This window comes from Aquarana catesbeiana, linkage group LG01, assembly GCF_042186555.1.
Source record: "Aquarana catesbeiana isolate 2022-GZ linkage group LG01, ASM4218655v1, whole genome shotgun sequence".
Classification (NCBI taxonomy): Eukaryota; Metazoa; Chordata; class Amphibia; order Anura; family Ranidae; genus Aquarana; species Aquarana catesbeiana.
This window is the reverse complement of record NC_133324.1, coordinates 139383966-139410345: the sequence shown is the minus strand read 5'-3', so window position 1 is coordinate 139410345 and position 26380 is coordinate 139383966. Positions and strand designations below refer to the sequence as shown.

Sequence of the window (26380 nt, the reverse complement as noted above, 5' to 3'; positions counted from 1 at the left end):
TGAGTTCCTGTGCAGCTGCTCTGGTCCTGGGGGAAAAGGAATAAGCCCCACAGCAGCAGCCCTTTAATAGCCTATCCCGGTTTCCAGAGAATTCCAATGATCCTGGAATCTTTATTCCCCATTCTTAAAGTGACAGTAACCCTTAATAACTAGCCTGCATATTATACATATAACAACGTTTCCTAGCCAAACATGAGGTGGGGTGGCAACAGTCTCAAGCCAGTGGGCCCTTAATTGTGCCCCCTTTTCATTCTGTCGAAGGCTCAGGCCCGAAAAAGGTCTGCCGACCAGCTCTCTATTAGCGTTCTACCCAGTGGCTGAGAGCGTTGACTGGAGTGTTCTGGCGGAGGGGCTGCCCCCTGTCAGAACACAATAGAACAGCAGGGGAGATTGCTGTACTACCCTGTTTCCCCGAAAATAAGACCTAGCGTGATTGTCGGTGATGGCTGCAATATAAGCCCTACCCCCCAAATAAGCCCTACCCTGTTTCCCCGAAAATAAGCCCTACCCTGAAAATAAGACCTACAAGGACTTTAACTAGGGCTTATTTGGGGGGTAGGGCTTATATTGCAGCCATCGCCGACAATCACGCTAGGTCTTATTTTCAGGGAAACAGGGTAACATTAAATTGGAGTCAGTTTTTTTTCATTCAACCCAGCAGGGTAGTAGTGTGTACTAGGTTTTAGTCTACCTATAATATACTTTGAGTGTAAATATTTTACACTCAAAGTACATTTTACTGCCTGTTATTACCCTTTAGTATCTACCCCTTTTATAGTCTTTAAAGCCCGATAAATGTAATTATGTTTCCCAAAGACATTTCACAGCACATCATGACTTATGTAAATACATTAATGCTTCTTAAACCCTAGCGAGGACTGGTGTGAATCCCTGCCCACATCTTTCTGGTTATGTATTAGTAGAGCAGGTCTGCAGACGTGGTGTAAGAACTATTTATGTCTCAGACAAAGCAAAAAGTCCCCAATGTATGGGAGTCTCGTTGTGTGCTGCCTGGTATTTCACAGTTTACTCTCAGTCCTTGTTCTGCGCCTGTGTCATTTCTATCAGGGATGTGCACACTGCCATTAGTATGACACAAGCACGTCCGTGTCTGCTGGTACATTGTGTTATGAAAGTCTCATTTGTTTATAACTACTTAAACAATGCTGAGCTCCCTTGAGGCGCTGTCTGTTTTTACCAGTGGCAGACGTACAGAGCTGCTCCCTTCCAGTAAGCCGGTCAGCAGTAGAAGTGCTTCCATGCTTGGCTCTGTACACACCGATCCATGGAGGTAATTCAGTTTTCTTCCAATTGCATTGCATAGAGATAATGAGCTCTGTTTATTTAATTATACAACATCACTGACAGCATATTTGGAGGATCAGGCACACTGAGAAATACCATTCTTCTCTTTTACGTAGATCAGATGCTAGTGAGGATATTGGGGGGGGGGCAGAGATCTTCTCTTTATTTTTATTTTTTTAAGACTTTGTATATTTATATGTTTTATTAATTTAACCCTTCCTCTTCAGTTCCCAGGACATCCCTCCTCTTGACTTCTGTACAGCACCAATTAATCAGAACTCATTTCTACGCTTCTGTCGTACCTCTGGAGTACTAACATTAACCCGCCAGCAAACTTCTGGAGACTCGCTGGAATCGGACATCCAACTCTTTAGAAAATGTTTGTGTGATACAAACTTTTTTGAGAAGGTGAGGTTGATGAACTGTACTTTTTTATTTAGCTGGGAATGTTTGCATTTGTAGCAGAACCACATCAGTACCATTAATTCAGGTGGCACATGTTATAAAGACACTGGGTGAAATGGCTTTGACTCATTTGGAGGCTAGTACTATTTAGGTCTAATGTGTGATAGGAATGCTCAGTTTACTTCTGTCAAGTGACAAAATGTTTCCACCTGAGCTCCAAGCCATGGATGACATGTAGGGTGCTGCTGCATTCTGTGTCAAATAGTTGAAAAAAACTATCAAGGAGAGTGAGTCCACTCATAATGGTTTTAGCAGGTGATTTGTCTAGTTAATTCTAGAAATTAACATTATTAACTGGTGCACCGCATTGATCCTTAAGTCATTATTAAAAAAAAAGAAAAACTGAACATGGCTGTTGATAGTGGCCATTCAGAAGAGATCGTTTTATATTCAGTTCCTTGCTTCTATTTGTCCTCAAAATGCTACAGATTACATGAGGGGTAGATAAGTCAGATGTGTTTTATAACAACTGAATGTGTCAATTCAGCCTTTTAAACACAGATATTTCTGTAGTTTCTCAATAAAAAGTTTAAACCACACATTTTAAATATTTTAAAACATACTGTGTTTACATATCTATTTTTTTCTTGTTATCCTATCAAAAATTGTGTGTGTGTGTGTGTATATATATATATATATATATATATATATATATCAATCAAATATGTATAGTATATACATACAAATTGCACATATATGTGCATTTTTTAATTACATAAAAATTATATATATATATATATATATATATATATATATATATATATATATATATATATATATATATATATATATATATATATATATAATGTATGTGTGTGTGTGTGTGTATATATATATATATATATATATATATATATATATATATATATATATATATATATATATATATATATATATATATTTTGTATGTATATATTTGATACAATAATAATGTTCTTTTTCTCAACTGATCATTATTTAAAATACAGTACTTGTACATTATTTAGAATTTGTGATTTAAACTTTTTAATGAGAAATTTAGATAAATGGGGCAAACGCCCATTTTTTTATTTCTCTTCAGGCCTCATGCACACTGCTTCTGTTAAACTCACATTTTTGTGTGTTTGGGAGTTTTTTTTCTGCCCTAAGGCCTGATTCACACCTATGCATTTTTTAGTGCATTTTCAGTTTTGCAGAAACACACTACAGTCCATCTAACATGGTTTCCTATGGATGTAGTTCACATCTATGCATTTTATGGAAAGGGCCAGGGATTTTTACCTGGTTTTTGGTTCCATAGACTTTAATGGATCAAAACCGTGTATTGAAAAACGCAAACTGCACCTGAAATACGCAAACTGCAACCTGCATAGGTGTGAATCAGGCCTTAAACTATGTTATCCTGCGCACATGGACAAGTTCATCAGCAGGGGAGTTTTCTGAATGCCTTAAAATCACGTTCAGGAGCGGAAATTCTAACCACAAAAAATGCTGAACGCTGTTAAACACTCATAAACTCTAGGCACATTTAAATAATAATATTAAATTCTAATACAATAATAATAAATTAAAATTCTGGCCAATGAAGTAAAGAAACTCTCAAACTCCAAACCCTGTTAAACTCTGATAAACTTACCTAGTCTGTTTTGAAAAAATGCAGCTTAGGTGAGTTTTTAATGCTGATTTTCTTCTGTCAGGATAAACAGCGTTTACATGAAACCAGTGTGCATGAGGCCTTAATGAAGTAATCACTTTGAGATGGGGGCTAAATGATAACAATGTTCATCAGTAATTGTTAATATGTGTAAACCAAATCAATAAACACTTGCAGCTTAAAAAAGAAGTATGGGATTTCCCATAATCATACTTACCTAGGTGGGTGCAGCATCGATCCAATGCTACATCTGTCCCCTGCTGCCTCTTCACTGAGAACCGAGTGATTGAACACCACCGATGGCTCGGTTCTCTTAGCTCCCTGAGCAGAGAGCTGCTGCCTGTCAGTCAGCAGCTCTCCTGCTCTGCTCCTCCACGCTCATTGGAGCACCGAGCTGTGGAGGGGTGGGGAGCGGCCGTCTCAGCGCTGAGAGGCTGAGACGGCCATCAGTCCAGGCACCTGGCAGATCCAGACTCCCAGAGTTGGGATGACGTGGTGCCTGGACTGATATTGGTGACATCAGCAGAGAGTGGACTTCAGACCCCTCTCTGCTGAAAACGGGTCACAGGAGTGCAAAACGAATTGCACTCCTGTGACCCATAGGAGAAGCCCAGCCGAATGAGCTCAGGCTGGACGTCTCCTTTAAGTACTTAGTGATCCTGCTATGAAGTCCTCGTTCAAGCCCTTCCTAATATTGGAATGCTCACTTTCACCTCTCTCCCAATAGTGCTTTTGCATTGTCCTCCGGCATGCAGGCATCACTGGAGTGCATACATGTAGACAGGAAGATCAGCAGTGCTAAGATGCACAAAAATAACTGCCAGTCCCCAAACCCCCCCACCAGGGGATTCTTTTTCAAAGTCTTCTGTCTGGTCATGTCTTCTTCTCATCTTTTTCATCAGTGGACAGTCCTCAAAAACGCAGAGAGCATGGCACTGATATTACCACTTTTCATGAATCCACTGTGATTAAAGGGTAACCATGGTGACACCTCTCCAGGAGGCTGGGTCATGACGCTTATTCATTCATTGTATGTCCTCAGTCTTCTGGGTTGAATGATTCTGGGCATCATTATGTTATAGGTAAGGAAAAGTTAACCGCATTGAAAATATAATATTGTGTTTTAGGTATCCAAAAAAGTTACCCTCGAGAACAGGGGTTTCCAAACTTTCTGAACAAAGGGCCAGTTTACTGTCCTTCAGACTTTGAGGGGGCCAGACTGTGGCCAGTGTAAGTAGAAAATGTGAGTAACGAATGCCCCATCATTGGTATATGTGGGAGGAATATTGCTCCATTGTTGGTATCAGGGCAATGAATAGTGCCCCATCATTGGTGTCAGTGGAAGGAATAGTGCCCCATTATTGGTATCAGGGCAAGGAATAGTGCCCCATCATTGATGTCAGTGGAAGGAATAGTCCACCATCATTAGTATCAGGGCAAGGATAGTGCCCCACCCATGTTGTCAGTGAGAAGAATAGGGCCCTGCAGTTGGTGTCAATTAGTGGGAGGAATAGTGCCCCATTGTTGGGGTCATTGGTAAGAATAGTGCCTTATTGTTGGTATCAGTGACAGAAATTATGCTCCATTGTTGGTGAAGAAGAAATAATGCCTTGTATCTGTGGGAGGAATAGAGTCCCAAGGGCCTAATAAAGGCAAGCAAAGGGCCACATCCGGGCTCTCAGCCGCAGTTTGGAGACCACTGCTCTAGAACTTTGGTTTCCGTCATGTGACCTGTTCCTCAGCATAGATCACTTGGTCTGATGCAGTGAATTTTTGGACATTGACATCAGCAGGCTTCAGGCAGAACCTCTCAGTTTTAAATTTACCTGTGGGTACAGTAAGGCTAAAATTGTGTGATCTTTTATATATGTTTGCATGCTGAAAATCCTTACTTTCCCTCTAGAAACCATTTTTTGCAATTTTTGCTGTCTGCTAATTTTTATGATGTTTTTAGGTAATGGTCAAGAATAAAATGTTGCTTATTTACAGAAATGTCAATTGGATAGGCCTTTGACTTGAGTCTTGTGCTCCACAATTCTTTTCTTAAAGTTATTTTCTGTAGCCTTCATATTTTTTTCACAGTTCACAACAACCATTTCTTACCTTCTGATCATTTCATCACAGGGATAAAGAGCGGTTAGCTTTCCCACCTCCAAAGCCCTCACCCTTATCCCTGATTTAGCTTCATCAGTTGCTGCTGGTGGCAGGGGCGGCCTGTCCATTAAGGGCGCATGGGCGCCGCCCCCCCATCTATGCATCCGGCCCCTTGCAGAACACTGGATGCATGGATTCCAATGTGGGGTGTTTTTTTGAAGCACCTGATTAGAGCCAGGGGCTGTGATAGGCTTCAAAATAGGGTGGGCTCGGTTCACATTCGCTCAATATTCGCTATTTTAACACTGATCCTCCTCCTGGCCAATCAGGAAGCAGGTCTTGAGACCTGTAACTCGATTAACTGAAAGGACAGGCGATCCCATTGGATGCCTAGGAGGAGGGGTGGAGACTCACGGCAGAAGCCACCGTGATGGAGGAGAGGACACAGCCCGATGCCGGCCACCTGCCACCTAGGGGTAAGTACCGACTGACAGACAGCAGGGGGGAGGGGTGGGTGATTGTTTGCCGCCCCCCCCCCCCCCAAAAGAAAAATCATCAGCTGCCAATGTGTAGTTGATTTTGTGATACATACACCCCTGCCTAATAACATAGCCATATCCAGGACCTCCACTTCAGAAGCAAAACAAGCTTGGTCAAGAACACACCCACCCCTTACAAATGGAAAGGAAAGGAGCGGCACCACATTGATGGTTTATCACTCTTTAGGTGACACTGATTTTTCCTATCAGCATGTTGTCTATATGCATACTGCATCATAGCCTGATTGGCTCCTAATGCTGGCCCTTTCTCTCCCAGGCTGAAAGCTGCCAAACAGGAGGTTGCTGCCAAGACATATTTGGGCTGTACAATAGTTGCATCTAAAATATGAAAAATGTATTTTTTAAATTGATACATAACTACATTGATTGGTGGTTTTTTATATCTGCCTGGTCTTCAGCTTTAAACACATGTCCCCCAATACAGTCTTATACGTAAACTTCCATACAATTGTTTGACTTGCACTCCAGCTACACATGTCCAGATCTGAATGACTGCAACCACTGGTGTTGAGCTTTAATGTGGTTCCAGAAAACTTTCTTGCTCCTAGATTGGACTAGCTAGTTCTTGTATTTTACATTAGTTTGCACACTTATGTTCCAGTATTGTTATTTATACAGTGGTTTTTATTTAAATGTAGCACCCCCCTTGGTAGGTTGCTAGGATGATAGGTAAATTTAGTTATTTTTGGCTCCTCTGTACTCATTAACAAAACAATAAAACCATCCAAGTAAGCCATATAATGGTGCCAACGTCCCTGTATATAGACAAAAAACATATATTGAGTACCCCCCGGTACTAGTAGGACTTTAAAGGCAACAGTAACAATACAAAGGAATAATGTTCAAAATTGTATTTCAAAATATATAAAACTGGTTTATACATCACCAATAAAAACATGCACCGGTGGACTGTAATATCTCCTATGTTTATATACTCATGTTTTTATTGGTGATGTATACACCAGTTTTATATTTGTAATAAAATGTTGATATATTATTCCTTTGTATTGTTACTGTTGCCTTTAAAGTCCCACCTAGTACAGGGGGGGGGGGGTACTCAATATATTTTTTCTCTGTATTCATTGGAGCAACTATTGATTTCTATGCGCTGTTCTAAATCTCACAGGCTACAGGTTTAATTGCCCCCCCTGCATTCTGGAGGCTCCCAGAACATAGAGGGCTGGGAGAGTCAAATGGGCAGCTTGATGATTTTTTTTGTGCTGCACACAATCCCGGGGGAGGGAACATAAATAGCCTGTGGTCTGGAGCAGCCCTGGTTCTTGCACTGCTGGAGTAGTTCCAGCCTCAGGGGCTACTGCCCCTTTGAGGCAGTTGTGCTAGAGTCTGCTGATGTTCATCAAGGTTTAGCAAAGCTGGGGAGATATTCCCAACTACCATTTAAGCTAATTAAGCAGTTTCACCTAGGGATCTGGTTTGAAGAACTCACTGAAGAGTGCCTGGTGAGGGCTGAAAAGTGTTTAACTGCCCTGGGACATTGTGTGTACTGATCTGAGCTCAGGACCCATTTTGACTGTGAGCTGCTCTACTTTTGGGGTGCCAACTGTAGCTCTCTCTGAGACAATTTTTGCATCTCATTTCTGGCCTTCCCCTTTGTTTCTGACTTAAGAACTGTTCAAAGAGGTTTCACCTAGTGAAGAGTGTGGTTCAGTTGTAAGTCATGATTTATTGCAGTATTGCATACCACCCTAAACCCTTTCCTGTTCCACAAGCAATAAGTCATAAAAAGACATCCCTTAGACCAGGTATCACTAAATAAGGGGCCGCGGTCCAGATCTGGACCAAGCCACTGTCTCGTCCAGACCTGCGATCATGCCATATAGGGACCACTTCCTTCCCCTTTGGATAGCAATGAACTGAGAGTGGCAGGCACAGCTGCACTGGATGGAGCGCAGGAGCTGCATTAGTTAACTGCGCCAGTTGATCCTAGCAACCAATCACCAGCTTGTTAATATGAAAAGTTACCCCGTCAGCTCTTGATCCCGTCCTCCATTCAGTGCTGCTGTGCCTCCTGCTCTGTGTAAGGTAGGAGAGCATGGGCAAGAAGACAGATGGGGTAGAGCTGTGTGTGTGTGTGTGTGTGTGTGTGTGTGTGTGTGTGTGTGTGTGTGTGTGTGTGTGTGTGTGTGTGTGTGTGTGTGTGTGTGTGTGTGTGTGTGTGTGTGTGTGTGTGGGGGGCTGTAATGTGAAGGATCTGAGACATCGCACAAACATACAATTCCGACCTCTGCTGGAGGAAAGAAAAGATAAGACCTCCATGAATTTTAATTCAATACCCCTGCTCTAGACTGTTTAATGGAGCCAGAGTGAATGGCCTGTGTGATTGGTAGACTCTGGGTAAGAATCTGTTAAAATCAGCGTTTCCTACGGGGGGTAGCGCTAGATATAGTTAATAATAATATTCTTATTTATCTGCTTCAATAGTCATGCAAATTACCTACAGTATGTTTAAATATAGCTTGTGATTGTCAAGCCACGTGCCCCAGTTCATTACTTTCTGTACTTTGTCATGCTGCTCCCCCAATAATTAGTAATGGAAGAGAGGAGCTCTGTCTGTCTCCATAGAGGAGACCACTGTGAGTCATAGGAAGTGTCTCCTAGCATGTCTATACCTGCCGTATGTCCTAATACGTAATACACAATGTTACATTTGCTTTGTTTTGTTCTGGTGCTTGGGTTTGACATCCTGTTTACAAAAGCCTCAGCTCTAGGGATGGGAAGGGATGCCATTACAGAGGAATATTACGGGATTTTTAACACTGAAACCTTCATATGTTATAAAAATACATTAAGCCTTGAGCACTTTGTTCATGTTTCCAGTAGGTCCAAGGCTAAATGACCTCCAGGAACAGCAGACATGCTGATTGCATAGTTGTTGCTGTAACCTGGGGATTGATATTGATCAGCTGATATTTTTGTGTGCTTGCCAACCAGGATTTTAGCCTAAAGATGGCCACATTGTGCATGTAGGTCAATATGCTCTTCTAGGCCTATGGGTAAGTATGGGAAATTATGTCAACAGTTGGAGTAGGTGATGTAGTGAATAGTATGATGTGGCAGAAGACAGAAACAAAATGGGCTTCTAGCCTTGCAGGCGCCACATAATTAAATGACACCCTACATGAGAGAATTAAGCTGGCCTTACACCTGTAGAATTTTCTTAGAAAATCTGTAGTTGTAATTGTAGTTTTCAGTCATTCAATTATCTAAGAGTTAAAGGTGATGATCCGAAAATCAGTTTCGACTAGAGTTTGCGAAGGGTGGACTTATTTGTTGAATCTGATGGAAACAAATACATTTCTAACTGTTGAATTTGTTTTCGTCTGAGAAATAGGGTAACTAGTCTTACATGCATGCACTTGTCAAAGTTACTCCAAAAGTAGAACGTTCAGTCTATGAAAATCGTGAATTGAGAATGTTGGTCCCAGGCTATCATGCTGATCCATTGGCCTATGCTTTCAGTTATTAACCTGGAATGATCACCAAGATATGGAATTCTGACATTTGCTACCACACAATTCATAATACATGGGCATTTTCAGGAGGCAGTTGGCTACTTTATGTTTTGTAACTGATCTCCTTTCAAAGTGTCGGCTGACTTCTGGCTTTGATTAGTTGTTCCCAAATTATGCATTCATTGATTTACTAATGCGTATTACGCATTTGCTTGTTGCTTGGGAACCCTAGACAAAACTTTTGCCTTAGATTTTTGCTAGAATGGGGACGGTTAGAACTTTTGTCAGTTTATTTAATTTATTGTTAATTCTCTCTGGCTTTATTGATGTCTTTGTTCCCATTTGGGAGATTTGCCCTCACTTCTGCCCCAATGAGTTTTTCAAGAGCAAGCCAGGGAAAATCCACCTGTAACATTTACAGACATCAATAGAAACTTGACTGAGGTTCCAACCCTCCCAATTCCAAATCAACAGTTATGGCTATAGTTCCACTTTAATACATTACATAGAAATGGGACATAAATGAGGCTTGAATGATGAGTTTATTTTTGATTAGATATTTATTGTTCTACAGCTACCCTGTCAGTGTTATGCACCGTTTTGGAAAGCATGAGGTGTTAATTTGGTCTAAATTCTTGAAGTCGGTGCCACAGTTTTATATTCTATTTTAGATAAGCGTACGGTATTGGATTAATGAACACCTGTGCAACAAAAACAAAAAGATATATATATATATATAATACTCATGTTAAAAAATCTTTACAACTTTTAGCTTTCAAGTGATTGTGTGCTATTGGTCACTGCAAAATACAGAGTAGTCAGTGCTTACTAAAAGAAGGTGATAAAATCAAATATACTGGAAAAGGAATGTGAAAGTTTTTTGCAATTTGTTGAATTTAAAGCACATATATATATATATATATTTGAAATTAATGTTAAGCATAACTTTTTTTTTTTTTTTAGATTGTAAGCTCTGTGTACTGTTGGAATCACATGAAACAAATGCCTGTTGATGGAACGATTAGTGAAGGAGGTACAATGCTCTTTTACTTTCTCATTTACTGCAAGATGATCTGACATAGCTTGTATGGTTAGCATTGGATATGATTTCACAAGTGAAAATATTGTGCCAACTTCTATAAATCATTGGATGAAAGCAACAGACAAGGACGAGGTTTACCGTTAGTTCCAGTACCCTGTATTCAATGGTTGGCTCTGATGGCAAGCTGCTTTTTCTCAGCCAATTAAAGGTGGAGCCTAGAACTTTACATTTAAATAAATGTAATGCTTTGCAAATATATATCTAAAGGTAAAATTTTTATTTTTCATTTTGGATGGAGTAAGGGAGTGTTAAGACTGCATTCAGGTTTTTTTCCCCCATCTGTGTCTCATTGAAGAGATTTCCCTTCATTTTATGTCCCATAGACTCATATTTCCAATGTGAGGGATATCCCCTTATAGACACTTGTCACAGGGACAACTTTCTGCATTGGTAGATCCCCCCCCCCCCCATTCCTGTGGTAGTAGAAAATAAACATTTTGGGTTTCCCTTCACTTTCATTCCTGTGAGATTGGAGATCAGGACAATTCAAGTAATTGACGGGAACAGACAGCAATATAAATCCGACCACTCTACCTCAGTCTAAAAAAAAGTCTTTACTAGTGTTTTGCTGCACTTCCTAATAGATTCTATGGAATAAAGTGCTAATGTGCCATATCACTTAATTTTGCATAAATCAACACTTGCATCAATTCATATGCTATATGTAAAACTCATCAGTATAAAAAATGTGAAAGAAAAATAAAAAACAAAAAAACTAAATGCAGTCCATGAATTCAAAAGTAAGCATGTTGCCAGTGAAGAAAGTGCTTAGAAGTTCATCAGAATAAGTGCATTTAAAGTTCATCAAATATCAAACTGGAAAGTACTCTGTGCTTGTGCAATTTCACTGCAAGGCAAAACTTGCAGACTCCCACCAGAGTGTGCACTCACCTGCAGGTGTGGACCCCCTGTGCTTATGCCAAGGTGGGTCAGCAAGGCTTGAATAGATATGTCCACCCGATGGCATGGGAATCCTCTCATGTGCTCCAGATCATAGAAGAGAAGCAATCATAAGGTGGAACATAGCGTAATACCATTTTATTAAAAGCAATCACATATTAATGTGGTATGTCCTGGCACTGCCAATGATCAATAATGAGCAGTCATAATGGGAGAGTGTAGAGCAGCTGATGTTGTTTGAAAGGTGGAGGAGGCTTCTCAATGACAGAGTGCAAGCTGTCTCCCAACCACTGACATCTGTACTCTCCTGTTTGTTTGCCATTATGCTGTGAGTGGTTGAGAAGCTGCCGAGTCACGCATTTATCACACAGCTGTACCATTCATGAGTTCCTGACCTAAAAGCTGTCTGCCTGTAGGCTTCAGAAAGGAAGAATGAGCGCTGCTATACTTTCCACAAACAGTGGTTTATTAAGGACTGAAGTTTGCTTTTCCCAGTTACATGCATGCTACTATTTGGAGTATTTTAGAGATGTGGTTTATCATTTATAGATTATTGCAAAATATTGTGTGTAATTGTTTCCTCATGGTCAATCAGCGGTTTGGGTACCTGTGCGTTTCTTGCATTGTGGAACAGATGTTTGAAACTACCCATAATAATTGTACAATGTGGTACCAGTGTTGGCTGGCTCAGGATTGGGTTTCTTACAGAAACAGTGTATACAGGAAGTCTTGCCTTGTGTTCATTTTAAATAAGTCATAATGAAATTAGAAGCCTCAAGTGATAAAAGTGGGTTTCAGGTAGTGTTCAAGGGGGTTTAAAAGCAGATTGTAGGCTGCAGGTCAATAGTCAGATGTAGGTCCAAACAGTGGTGTATTTAGGTTTTAGGTTTTGTGCTGCCCTAGGCCTGACTAAACTCATGCACCCCTTAATTTAAATACGACCCACCCTTCCTGTCAAGGCCACACCCCTTCCTATTTAAGACACGCCCTGTCATCTGTAAATGACACCCCTTCCTCTTTCAATTGATGGGCACAGTGGCTGCGTTTGATGGCACAGTGGTGGCAATTGATGGGCACGTGGCTGCTTTTGATGGCACAGTGGCAGCAATTGATGGGCACAATGGCTGCTTTTAATGGCACAGCTGCGGTGTTTGATGGCACAATGTGCGCAGTGGCCACGTTTGATGGCACAATGGTGGCAATTTATGGGCACAGTGGCTGCATTTGATGGGCACAATGGCTGCATTTGATGGGCACAGTGGCTGCGTTTGATGGGCACAGTGGCTGCGTTTGGGCACAGTGGCGGCGTTTGATGGGCACAGTGTCTGCGTTTGGGCACAGTGGATGCGTTTGATGGGCACAGTGACACAGTGGCGGCAATTGATGGGCACAGTGGCTGCGTTTGATGGCACAGTGGCTGCGTTACTAAAGCTGCCTGGTTATACAAGTTTTTAAATTGGTCCTGACTCCTGGCTCGCTGTTTCAATCCATCTATATTATATAGATGGATTGAAACAGCGAGCCAGGAGTCAGGACCAATTTAAAACTTGTATACCCAGGCAGCTTTAGTATATATCCCTTCACTCGCTCTCATCAATTTGTACCTGAGGGTTCCCGCCGCCATCATCCTCTCAGGATTGCCCTACCAGAAGGTGAGCAAGCCGGGGTCCAATAGCAGAAAAAGGATGGGATAAGCAGAAGCTTAGCCAGTAAACAAGGGAAAGGTCTGTAGTGACAAGGGGTGAGATATTGGCTGGAGAGAGTACAATAATCTGGCAAACAGGAAGTGCAAACATAATAATTCTGTAGGAAGTTCATTGGGGGATCAAGGAGTTCAAAGTTCAGCAGAAGCAAGCCACAAGGCAGGATTGTCAAAAAGATCAAACAGGGTGCTGTCCAGCATCCCAGGTAGCTCAGCGAGGAGAGACATCGACAGACACAGCAGAGGTTCTGGGATGCAGTCCCTGACACAGCCTTTTTCAACCTATTTACCATGGAAGAACTGTGAAAATAAGGTTCATATCTTAGAGAATCCATACTACAAATCATTATATCAAAATTTTATGGTAAAATAGCATGATCAGTATGTTTTAAATACAAAAATAAGGAATTTTACATATCAGAATATTTGACACCCAAAGCCGATTATTTTACAACACTCCCTTGCTTTGTACATCAGTAATAATCATGAAAATGAACACAATACTGTGTACAAAAAAGTAACACAGACTGTGAAAAGTGTAGTGCCCCCTTACATTAATGATCAGTGAAGAAATGGCCCTGTACATTGGTGGTCAGTGGCAAAAAGCCCCCTTGCGCTGGTGGTCAGAGAAGTGGTGACCCCTTACAAGGCTTGTCACTGGGAAGTTGCTGCCTTACATTGATAGTCATTGTAGACAGTAGTTTAATCTGTCATTGCCCACTGGTTAAGGAACCCCTAGTAACCTCTGAGAGTAACCTGGTTAGGAACGCCTGGTCTAAATAAACAAATCTGCTACTTTCTGTATGGTAGACCTTCTTTGTAAAATATGGAGAGGGTAAATGAATGTCTAATCACATTACTGAATGGTGTGGATAACACAGGCACTTAATTTATTTTATTCTTCTAAGATCAGATGCACACTGGACATTTAGCCCTGGTGCATGAGGCTCAAGTGTTTAGCTACAGGCAGATGGCAAAGGTGCGTCTTCCAGCCCCGCTGCCAGTGGCCAGTCAAAGTCTGTGAGAGTCTGGTAGCTGCTAAGGCTGGACAGGACACTTCAAACAGTCCGGACAGTATGGGCCTAGGGGAGAATGCCAGGAACGAATGCCAGGAACCTGTGAGCATACTTCCCTTAATGTAAGTAGCACTGAGTGCAAGGCCCTGTACAATGCAGCTGCAGCAGCTGTCAGACACTCATAGAGTTTGCTCTCTGCCCCTGGCTGCACACTGGAGCCCCATGCACCAAGGCCAAACGCCAATTGTGCATTAGGTCCTTAACCAGCACATTTTTGTTTAGGGTTGTGTAAGAAATTTGTACCTCCTAGGTGCAGTATATTCATTTCAGGCAATACAAATGTAACCATAATCAGTGTAACTATTGAATTGACTCAATGTCATGTATGGGCCAGGTCAAAAAACTATATGTGGGTAATAGTGTTGGGCTGACTTATGATAATGTAAGCTAAGCTAAGAAAAAAGCGCAGTTGGTCTCCTTATATTATCTGACGTGAAAGTTGATTGGATGCTATGTGGTAAACCTCCATATTTCTTTGTTTTTATGGTTTAAGCCCATGTGTGTGGAAATTCTTGTATAATTTAATAAGAAATGTCATGAGAATGTGTTCTGTTGGCCATTTCCCTGTGCTAAACCATTGTTTGTTGTCGTCGGCTGTATTCCCGGCCACAATGGCAGCGTTATCCCCAGTGCTGCCATTTATCTTGTTCTCAATGCGATATTTGAATCATTTAGAACTCTAATTAAATTCTGTTACAACCTTCAAGTGGATTGGGGTTGGTCCACAGAAAGAGGTCCTTTATGTGGTCATCATATTTGCTTTACAAACCAAAAATGTTTTGTGACTTTCAGAGGATGCAGGCTGTATGGAGTTTCTGTTCCAGTCTGCTCTCTACTATATAATGTGGGAAGTGTAACGAATAATGCCTAGAAGTGAAATACAAGCATACATATTTATGAGGTCAGCATAAATTCCATGTCTTCTTGCAATCTCTGAGCCTTAGGAAATGCAAATACTGGAACATCATATGTGTGTATGGTGATTCATCTCTTAGATTTGTCTGCTATCAGATTTTTAGAATCATTATTTGTATTGCTAAATGCGTTTAGGTGTCAGTGTCTGTCCCACACCCCCAGCATGATCAGGACAAAAAGCTTATGGCATCAAACTATTTTTGTTTATCTGATACCCAGTCTGGTCTGCTTGTATAGTCCATCAGGACTGTAATTTTGAAGGATAATCCAAAAGTTCTCCTGAGCATAAATGACCGGCATGTTTGCTCCAATAGTATCTTCTTGTTTTCCTTATGATACTTTATGTATTGCACACACATGGGCAGAGATTGCAAAATCATTTCAGGTACACTTTGTGGTTGAACAAGTGTTTTTAAAGGAAATCTATCAAAAGTGAAATAGGGCTGTCGTTGGTGACAACACCTTCTGGAAATGCTAGTTCCCTGGCTGTGCAGATGTAAATTCTAACTGAATGATATTTGGCTTGCTAAAGCACTATTTATCATAACCAATTGCCATTTTTATCAACATCATCTTATTTTTATTTTTTTTATTTTTCTGGGACACAAAGTCAGGCTAATATTCATTACCTACTGGGTTATACTCTATCTCCAGGTGAATAGACACTGGTGGACCAATGGCTGGCATGGATGGCATGATTTGTTTGAGCTCTCCGAGCTCCAGGTCTCTAGTCTCACAAACGGTTCTTAAATGAATCAAGGGGTGGACCGATCGGATCCATTTGACACAGGCTTTATATGCTTAGATAAATGGTACCCGAGCCTTGCAAAGAAGACGGAAGGATCCTGCAAGGTTTTGCCAGTAATGCGGCCTCTGGGCGCTGGACCCTGCAAAGTGGAATCCTGGACACCACAGCACTAAGGCATTCCTGGAGGGTGCTGTACAGGTCGAAGGGAGTGGACCCTAAATATGAAAAGGGTACCCAGTCCTTGAAGGTTCTCAAGTGAGAGGAACCTACCGTGATGGGTGAAGTTTGGGCTCTTAGTTTCTAAGCTGCCCTGCTCCTAGCCGGGTAAGTTAAACACCTTTACTATTATTGTGGGGTGTCCCAGTGATTGTAACAATCAGTCAAGCTAGCTAGAGGCTGGACACCTATGTGCGGTGACCATACGAGGGAGTTTTGAGTTAGCTGTGGGTGTTTGCAAAGTGTACCTTTTTTTTTGCTTGTGTCTGGCTGTTTCTTACCTGTATGATGGTGCACAACGGTGCGCTATTTCGGCTTGGTTCACAATGGGGCACGTGCGTTCCCAAGATTGCTGTTGTGTTCAGCAGTTATTGTTTGGCGGCCATGGCACGTGCATTTGCTAAAGTGCAGCTGGATTTAGCAGTGCACAGTAGCCTTTATCTGGGCACACGAGGATTAGCCTCATTTGCGAATACAACCACACCCGTTCACCGGGACCAAGCACGTACAAAAAGTTCCAGTGCACACCCAGCTTATTTAAGCTGTAGGAGCATGTAGTGTTTCCAGAAGGCAGCTGTGGGACACAGAGCAGGCTCTGAACAGACACTTGCAGCGGTTCATTCTTTCCTTACCGGGTCGCGTGAGTCACTAAGTGTTGCTTGGCAGGCTAAAGGTGCTTAGCAGGATTGTTACATAGGGGCTTGGGAGCCCTTTTAAAGAGTCTCCCTTCTGAGGTGTTTTAATACTTCACCCAAGTACTCTCTTTTTGTGGCGGGTAAATATCTTCAAAAAAGAGGAGGAGGACTAACACTATAGGGACGGGCACACTGATGTCGTCAGTGATTCCTGATGAACCTAGTCGTATCCCTAGTGTTGTATCCCCTGAAAGACCAGAGGCTTCCAGGCAATCTGAGCCACTGCACCTATCTGGTATTGTGCCAACAGTCAACGCTGCTGCTTCACCCTTTATCATTAAGAAAGAACTGTCCTCAGCCCTAGTCGGGTTAGAGCACAGGATTGCTGGCATGATTGCCTCCATCCCGCAAGGTAGCAGAAAGCGTGACAGATCCCCCTCCCCGGAGCCTCCTAATCTGGAGCAGGAATGGGTTGAGGATGGGGAAGAGCTTAAAGCTCAGGACTCTGTGGAGGGCCCAGCAGATGAGTCTGCTTCCGAGCAATCTGGACAAGTAGATATCCAGTTGATGCCTACATCTTAGTCGCAGAAGCTTTTGATCCTGACTGACCGAAATGGTTCGTTCTACCTTTAAGTTGCCTCTTGCAGAGGTGACTGAGCCCCCCCTGGTCCTCATTGGGATCCCTGAGGCCTCTTCAGGCTGCACAGGCTTTCCCTCTAAACCCCCTGTTGAAACAGGGGTGGTGTATGCTGATTGGGAACATCCTGACAGGATTTTTGTTCCTCCTAAGAGGTTTTTCCTTTTATATCCCATGGATGAAAAGTTCATTAAAAATGGAGCATGCCAGCAATAGATGCAGCAGTCTCTTCCTTAAACAAGAACTTACCTTGTCCGGTAGATAACGCACAGGGTTTGAAAGACCCTGTTGACAAAAAATTGGAGTCATTATTAAAGGCTTCCTTTTCTTTGGCCAGTTCAGCTATTCAGCCAGCTGTTTCAGTAGTTGGTATCTGCCAGTCCGTAAAGGATCAGGTCAAACGGCCTGATAGGCCTAACCACGCGGATGATCTGCCTGAAAGTAAGACTGATATTTCTCGAGTGATGTGTTTTGCTGTTAACGCCATAAAGGATTCAATGCAGCAGGTTTCTCGTTTGGCTCTCTCATCTGTACATATGCGCAGACTCTTATGGCTTAACTGGTCAGCCGAGCTTCCTTGTAAAAAGTTATTGGCAGATTTCAATTTTCATGGGGAACGTTTATTTGGTGATCATTTGGACAAATATATCCAAAAGATCTCCGGAGGGAAGAGTTCTCCACTTCCTGTGAAGAGAAGCACCAGATGTCACCAGGCACTATATCATCTAGTACATCAAGGAGTGATTGTAGAGGTTCCAGTATCCGAAAGGGGCACAGGGTTTTACTCAAATCTGTTTACGGTTCAGAAACCAAACGGGGACACAAGGCCCATTTTGGACCTAAGATCCCTGAACAAGTATCTACTGATACAGGCCTTTCGGATGGAGTCTGGCCGCTCAGTAGTAGCCTCACTCCAGAGGGGAAACTTTCTAGCCTCCATCGATATAAAAGACGCGTATTTACACATACCTTTCTTTCAGCCTCATCAGAGTTTCCTGCGTTTTGCAATAGAGGAATGTCATTTTCCGTTTGTGGCTCTACCCTTCGGGCTGGCTACAGCTCCCCGGCTGTTCACAAAGGTCCTAGCACCAGTACTGGGTCTTTTAAGGGCCCAAGGGATCCTGGTGCTCGGGTATCTGGACGACCTCCTACTCAGAGATCACTCGTTACAGGCTCTAGAACAGAGCATAATATGCACAGTGCGGTATTTGAAAAGCTTAGGCTGGATCATAAATACTGAAAAGTCAGCCTTGAAACCAGCTCAAAGTCTAAAGTATTTAGGTCTGATCCTAGATACGGTTCAAGCAAGAATATTCTTGCCACCTGTAAGGATCTGTGCCCTGAAGGTTCAGGTGCGTCAGATAAGGGGCACCAGACAACCCTCCAATTGGTTCTGTATGAGTCTTCTAGGGAGGATGGTATCCTCCTTCGAGGCAGTGCCCTATGCCAGGTTCCATTCCAGGCCTTTACAACAAGACATCTTGTTGGCCTGGACCAGAAGAGGAAAAGCCCTGGATTATCCAATGTTCTTATCTCCTCGGGCACTCTTAAGCCTAAACTGGTGGTTGTAGGATCAGCGAAAGGGAAAATCCTTTCTCCTGGTAACTTGGAGAGTACTGACTACAGATGCCAGTCTCTCAGGCTGGGGAGTGACCCTATAAGGGCTCACAGCTCAGGGGAAATGGTCAGGGACAGAATAGATCCTGCCTATCAATGTCCTGGAATTACAGACAGTACGTCTGGCCCTACGTTCCTGGACGGTAGAGCTTCAGGACTGCCCTATCAGGGTTCAGTCTGACAATGCCACTGCAGTGGCCTATATAAACTACCAGTTCGGTACCAGGAGTCGTTTAGCTCTGAAGGAGGTGAACCACATACTAGCCTGGGCAGAGGGACATGTGCCGATTATATCGGCAGTCCATATCCCGAAATAGAGAACTGGAAGGCAGATTATCTCAGCCGCCAGCAGATCTGCCTGGGGGAATGGCCCCTACACCCAGGGATGTTCCAGGAAATTTGGTAGGTTGGGGATGGCCAGAGGTCGACCTATTGGCATCCAGATTCAACAACAAGCTACAGCAATTCGTGTCCTGAACAAGTGATTCTCTGGCAATCAGAGCAGATGCTCTGATAGTTCCAAGGAGACAGTACTCCCTGGTTTATGCTTTCCCTCTGATCCCTCTCCCACATTTGTTGCGCAGGATTCAGAAAGAGGAGGTTCCAGTCACTGTGGTGGCACCAGCCTGGCCCAGAAGGCCCTGGTTCCCAGAGATTGTGAGACTGACAATCGACAGGGCATGGACGCTTCTACGTCGCCCCGATCTACTGTCTCAAGGTCCTATATTCCACCCCAATTTACAGTCTCTAAATTTGATGGCATGGCAATTGAAGCCAGGGTGTTAAGGAACCATGGCATCTCGGGATCAGCAGTGTCTACCCTAGTGAATGCTAGAAAAGCTGTCACTAGGAAAATTTATCATAAGGTCTGGAAGACCTTTTCTAGAGTCAGCTGCGGAAATCAAATTGGCTTTGAGTACACTCGGAGTCAAGTTTCGGCCCTATCAGTATTCTTTCAAAGGCCTTTAGCCTCCCATTCACTGATCCAAACCTTTATGCAGGGGGCAGTTCGTTTGCTTCCCCCCATGAGGTCACATATGTGTCCTTGGGACTTGAGCTTGGTGCTGTCTGTGTTATAGAAACAACCATTTGAAACTATCAAAGAAATTCCATTAGACTTGTTGTCACGCAAGCTAGCCTTCCTGGTGGCTACACCTCGGCTAGAAGAGTGTCGGGGTTGGCGGCCCTTTCTTGCAGGGAACCGTACTTGATCCTTCACCTCGACAGGGTCGTGTTACGACCTGTTCGATCCCTTTTGCCAAAAGTGGTGTCGGCCTTTCATTTAAATCAGGACATTATTTTGCCTTCTTTTTTCTCTCCGCCTCATTCAGCAGAAGAGAGACGACTGCATTCTTTGGACGTTGTCTGGGCAGTCAAGGTTTATTTGTCTAGATCTGCGGAGATCCGAGGATCAGACTTTTTTTGTTTTACCAAAAGGACCTAAGAAAGGGCAGGCAGCTTCCAAAGCTTCCATTGCCAATTGGGTCCGTCAATTGGTCATTATGGCCTACGTTCTGAAACATAAAGCTCCTCCCTTTAGGGTGAGAGCTCATTCTACCAGGGGTGTAGGAACCTCCTGGGCTTTTTGCCTTCAGGTATCTGTGGCTCAGATTTGTAAGGCTGCTACCTGGTCTTCAGTGCATATGTTCACAAAATTTCATCAAGTAGATGTTCGAGCAGCCGACAGTTTGCCTTTCGGCCCCAGTGTACTGCGGGCTGCCGTATAAGTTCTGATGGCTATTGTTTGGCAGGGTGTCTCCCTCCTCTCAAGGCTATTGCTCTGGGACATCCCAGTAGGTAATGAATATTAGCCTGACTCTGTGTCCCATGATGCATGAAAAAGAAAATAGGATTTTTTCGTCATACCTGTAAAATCTTTTTTCTTTGAGTACTTTTTTTTGAGGATTCAGTGCTTGCTACAAAACTGAAGTGCTTCCTGTTTGGGAGGGGTTATATAGGGGATCACTTCCTGTCTGAAGACCTTTGGTCTACCAGTGTCCATTCACCTGGAGGTAAGTATGATGAAAAAAAAAAATTTTTCATCGTTTGATGTATCTCAGGTCTGCCAAGCTCCTGCAGCCTCTTTTGCAGCCATTCGCTGTTTGCAAGAACTCCAGTGATGGCTGCATGACATTGGTCAGGGCGGGTTTCCAAAAAGTAAGAGAGAACCATGCCTACACAATGGGGTTGATTTACTAAAATTGGGAAAGTACAAAATCTGGTGCAGCTCTGCATATAAACCAGCTTCTAGGTTTTTTGTCAAAGCTTAACCAGTTCCTGCCCGCCCACATTACATTTACTGTGGGTAGGCTGGTCAGGCAGGTTGGATGACATACACATATGTCATCCAGCCTTTTCCAGCTTAGGGGCACGCATGTGCGCTCCACCTGTTAACCCGTGCTGTTATTGGCTACAGTGGGATTTTGTCGATGGGCCCTGGCCAATTATTTATGGCTGAGACCTGCTGATCGGCTGTAGCCAATCACAGCTTGGAGTCCTATGTTTACCAACACACAGGGCTCAGTACATAGATCAGCAATCTGGCTGTTTCTTGCTGAAAAGCAGGAAAGCAGCCAGATCTGTTAGTAAAAGTAGCACACATTGTTAGGCACACAGGTAACTCCTTGATTGCCCCTTGATGTTAACCTTCCCCACTAGTGTCATTAATACAGTCTACGGTATTATATCTGATCACTGTATTAGTGTCACTATTGATGTCCCAGTGTCAGTTAGCGTACCTCCCAGCGAGGGTCTGTTAGTGCCAGATTGTCCACCACACTAACACAGTCCACTGTAAGTCACTGATCACCGCCATTACCAGTATAATTCATAGGTGCATAAATTCCAGTGTATATATACGATCATTTGTATATGCTATAACTTTCACACAAACTAATTAACATACACTTATTGTGTTTTTTTTTTGTTTTTTTTAAGACATTTGACAGAATACATTTTGGCCTACATTTATGAAGAAATGTAATTTTTTTTTTGGATATGTTTTATAACAGAAAGAAGAAAATATGTTTTTCCTCCAATTTTCTGTCTTTTTCAGTTTGTATAATAAAGAATAGAAAATCGAGTGGTGATCAAAAACCTCCAAAAGAAAACTCTATTTGTGTGAAAAAAATGATATCAATTTCCTATGGGTACAGTGTTGCATGACAGTGCAATTGGCAGTTAAAGTAGTGCAGTGCTAAATAGCAAAAAATGCCCTGGTCATGAAGAGGGTAAAACCTTCCGGATGTCAAGTGGTAATTGAACAAGCTGTAGTTAGAATGTATAAGAAGGTCTCCCTTTAGTCACACATCTATGCAATCTCACAGATCGATGGTTAGTGGCAACCTCAGCCTGGACTCCTACCAGGCCATGCCCCCAACGCATTCCGATTCGCCCCTCTGAGCTTGGGGGCATGGCCTGGTGGGAGTTCAGGCTGAGGTTGTCACTAACCATCCATCTGTGAGATTGTATAGATGTGTGGCTAAAGGGAGACCTTCTTATATATTCAGCCAGGATGAGCTCCTTCCCAGACCGGCACTCTTGGCAATGGATGTCAAGGACTCATGCCCCTTTGATAGCCTGAGTGGCTCACACATGGGTTGTTTTGGGTTCACAAGGTGAAGTTAGAAGCTGCTCTATAGTTTGCAATCTCCAGTTTTAGTAAATCCACCCCAATGGTTTGAAGTGGCCACTTATAGTCTCTGTCAGAAGGTCATGTAACAAAAAGATTAGGCAGGAATGCAGTTGGGAGATGGGGATTGTGACCCAGCAAGAGATGAATGAACAAAGACCTTCAGGGTAGGAACACCAGGTACAGTATTATTTTAATGAAAACTGCAGAAAATATTGAAACGTATTTTTTAAATCATATATGCTCGTAAAATTGACATGACATTTTAGTGATTTGGGTTTACATGTACTTTAAGTACTTTCTAAAGCTGTCCGTACAAGTATGAATTCCTCTCGTACAGAATCATGGATTTTCTCAATCACGTTAAATGGTGTGGATGGACAAATCTCTTGCTGCTGACATTTGTATTCTGACAGCCAGCAACTGTGGGGGGCAAGTATTAGAAAAAGTAATAATTGTTTGGAATGAGTTGATAGAGCAAGTAAAAGTTCAGTTTTTAGGATGGGGCAGTATATCCTTCCCTAAAGCCTATCCTGCCTGTGATCAGTTAGGAAGAAGAAACCATTGCTGTGGTAGGCCTTCACTGAATGAGAACTTCATATTGCTTGGTATACATTCTTTCAAGTACTGGCAGCTCATAGGAGAGAGACTGCTACAGCTCTGAGGCTGTGATTGTAACGTATTGCACGCTCTATTCTCTCCTCTCCCTGGAAGGGGCACTGCAGGGGGTAAAATTAGATCAGTTGAGTGTGAACATTTTTGACAGGCGCGGTGGTAAGCTAGACTGAGTTTTTCGAAGTGTGAGCCATATTCAAGGCTGCAAGCTTTTAGTCTGGTGCTGCGGAGAGAAGCATGCTACAGGAAAGGTGGGGGTCATCGGATCTCTGTAGATGTAGTGTTCAGGGCACAAAAAATGCTTCTTCTGAAATATTTATCACATAGTAAATACGCATGCAGTACAAGCTGTGCTCAGAACATTTCCTGGCTAGACTTGATTACCCTGGTTAGACTGATCAATATAAATGTTAATATGACCTCTAGATAATAAATTCAGAGACTATGTCTTATCATAGATGAAAAGCAATTGTTATATTTTGACATTAAGGAAACAGAATCATGTTTGTGTTCTGGTTGAACAAGTACATTTTCTTCGACTCATCATTAATAATGGCAAATTTGGTGCTTTGCAACAGGAAGGTGACTTTCTGTTAAACCCAGGACTATTGAAAAGCATAATTACATTATGGTAAAGCTAGAACCCCATTTAGCTTTTTATTTTTGCCCGTGTCCTTGTTGAATTTTTTTTCTTTTACTTTCTGTCTGGTGAAAGTTGTCACTGGAACAGTAAGTAAGGGAAAATGTCTCTAGTGGAGCTGCAGATAGCAGTGAAACCCATAAGGGGTTCTAATTCTCCGCACTGTATCCAAAACTCTTTGCTGGATATAGGCCTTTAAAAGTGAACCGTTTTAGTGCCCAGCTTGTAAACATAGTAGCACCTTTTGTAATAAGTTGCTTCAAATTGCTTTCTCTAAAATGTGAAGATGAAGTGGACTAAACAGTGTTGCTATTGATTTTCAGATCTTATTTTTTTGTAAAAAGTCTATAGCTAAGTTTTTTTTTTTCTGGCCGTGGCACATGACTGTCATGGGAAGGGCAGAGGCGTATCCGGTAGGCAGATTGTGATTGACAGTTTGATCTCACCTCTATGTGTAAGGGGGGTTTGTGATTGGGCAATTGTACCAGTCCTGACCCGCTTCTTTATGGATTTAACATCCATGCCCTTGCCTTTTGTAGCCACCATATTGGCCACATATCTCATGGTTAGAAGCCCGCACACACATTTTCGGTCTAAATCCTTAATATTCAGAATAAAGGAATGTCCACACATGAATACATTTTCAGCCCTTTATTGCAACTTCACATCTTTACAATGCTTCCTGTGACATTTCACATTTGACATACTATCAGATTCTTCTGCGTGGAATTCCACGTACAAGGTTAAACACTCTGAAGCAGTAATTTCCGTGCAGAGCACAAATACATGTCTTTTAGCTAAGCCATCTTCCCTCTCCTTCATTCTTTTCCTTGGGAGCACCACAGAGCTGGGACCACTTCCCCATGTATACTAGGTCTACAGCCCTAGGCGTCCATCACCGAGTCACAGAACCTGTAGCTGGGGGTCAGAGGGACAAGGTGCTTTCATACATGCATTCATTAGTATACCAGTTTCTTCACAGTTTTCCTTCTGTAGATTTGCCCAGCCAGACACACTCTCAGATGGCAATCTCATCTCCAGGCACCCACCAATTCTCACATATAAGGACTCTGTCCAGGTCCCCAAGGCCTTACACACCCTGCTACAGGTCCTGCAGAAGAAGGTCAGGAGAGAAAGAGAAACTACAGCTTTTTCTCACATGCTTTGTACCACTTCATCTGGGAATTCAACACTGCAAGGGCTCTTTGGATTAACTCTGTGTAGAAATACAGTTTAGCAGCTCTGGGGTGTCCTGTTCTTAAACCCCGCCAACCCTGGGCTGCAACCACAGCTGGCATTTATATGGGCACCAACTCCACCTATTACATTACATCATAAAAGGAGCAATTTCTCCAAAAGGAGAGCGAACACCTGCTTACAATTTACAAATGCCACAAGCAACAGAGCTATCTAGTGGCAGGCAGGCTAACTTCACCCGCAAAAATATGCTGTACAAGGGGCAACATCGTGATTCCCACCTGAGGAATAACTTGGTATCTGGAGTAAAGTTTCTGTTCACCAATCATTAGCCAATTATTTGGTAATAGTCCCAGTAGTTCATATATAATGGTGGTTTCTTTAAACCTTGGCAAAAAGGGTTGCTTGTGTTAGATCTAGAGTCCTGGGATGCAAGTTTAGTGATTCTGAGGTTCACATATTAATGTGGCTGAACCATCATATCCAAATTAGAGTTCATCAGTAACAGGCTCCATAATTTTCTCATAACCGCGTCCCTTTAACAATGAGTGTTGTGCCTGGCCTACCCCTTTCACCTCCAGTGCTTTTATATTAAGCAGTCAAGCCACTTGTTGATTTTTAGGAATACGTGCCTGCATTTAACTTGTTGTCATGAATTTAGTAATTCTACTTTTATGGAAAAATCCAGCATCTTGGATGTATCGGATTACAATATAATAATGAAGGATTTCAGAAAATGTGTCAAGTCATAAGAAATGTCGGAAAGTCCGTGTAGACAAGGAATGTTCTAATTTTGGTCATGTTCTCTTGTAACATTGGTATGCCACTCTATAACTCAGCAAAAACAAAGAAAAATTCACACATGTTCATGCTGTTCCTACTTGTTATCCTGCCTTCATTATTGATTAAACAGGAGTTATAGATTTACCTGTTTTGCTCTGGAGGGACATTCCTTAAATAAGTTACTCATATACTCTTTATGAGAGTGCAGCCAAATATACTTAATTCTGAGATCATTCTAAAAATATTTGGAGAACAATATAGCAAAATAAGTTAATTCTTCAGTTTACTGAACTAGTGATGTAATATTAGGTACAGTCTGATCTTGACAGGCACAGCACTTTAATCTTACTGGGATGGTTTCTTTAGGCCAGGGGTGCTCATCCTGTGGCCCTCAGAGCCCTCTGATGTGGCCCCCGACCTAAAACCAAGGAAGCTC

General features: G+C 42.5%; 1 protein-coding gene across 2 annotated transcripts in view; it reads left to right on the top strand.

Moving 5' to 3' along the window:
- The window catches only part of ARHGEF28 (Rho guanine nucleotide exchange factor 28), a 364027-nt gene that overhangs the window by 154133 nt on the left and 183514 nt on the right, over window positions 1–26380 (top strand). Inside the window, exons 1-3 of one of the 2 annotated variants that reach the window (XM_073624220.1) lie at window positions 1143–1291; window positions 1533–1713; window positions 10494–10563. In XM_073624220.1, coding sequence (XP_073480321.1) covers window positions 1164–1291; window positions 1533–1713; window positions 10494–10563 — 379 coding nt within the window. In that variant the 5' untranslated portion in view covers window positions 1143–1163. Of the gene's footprint in view, window positions 1–1142; window positions 1292–1532; window positions 1714–10493; window positions 10564–26380 lie in introns of those variants that run through there. The other variant, XM_073624213.1, reaches the window with a different exon arrangement.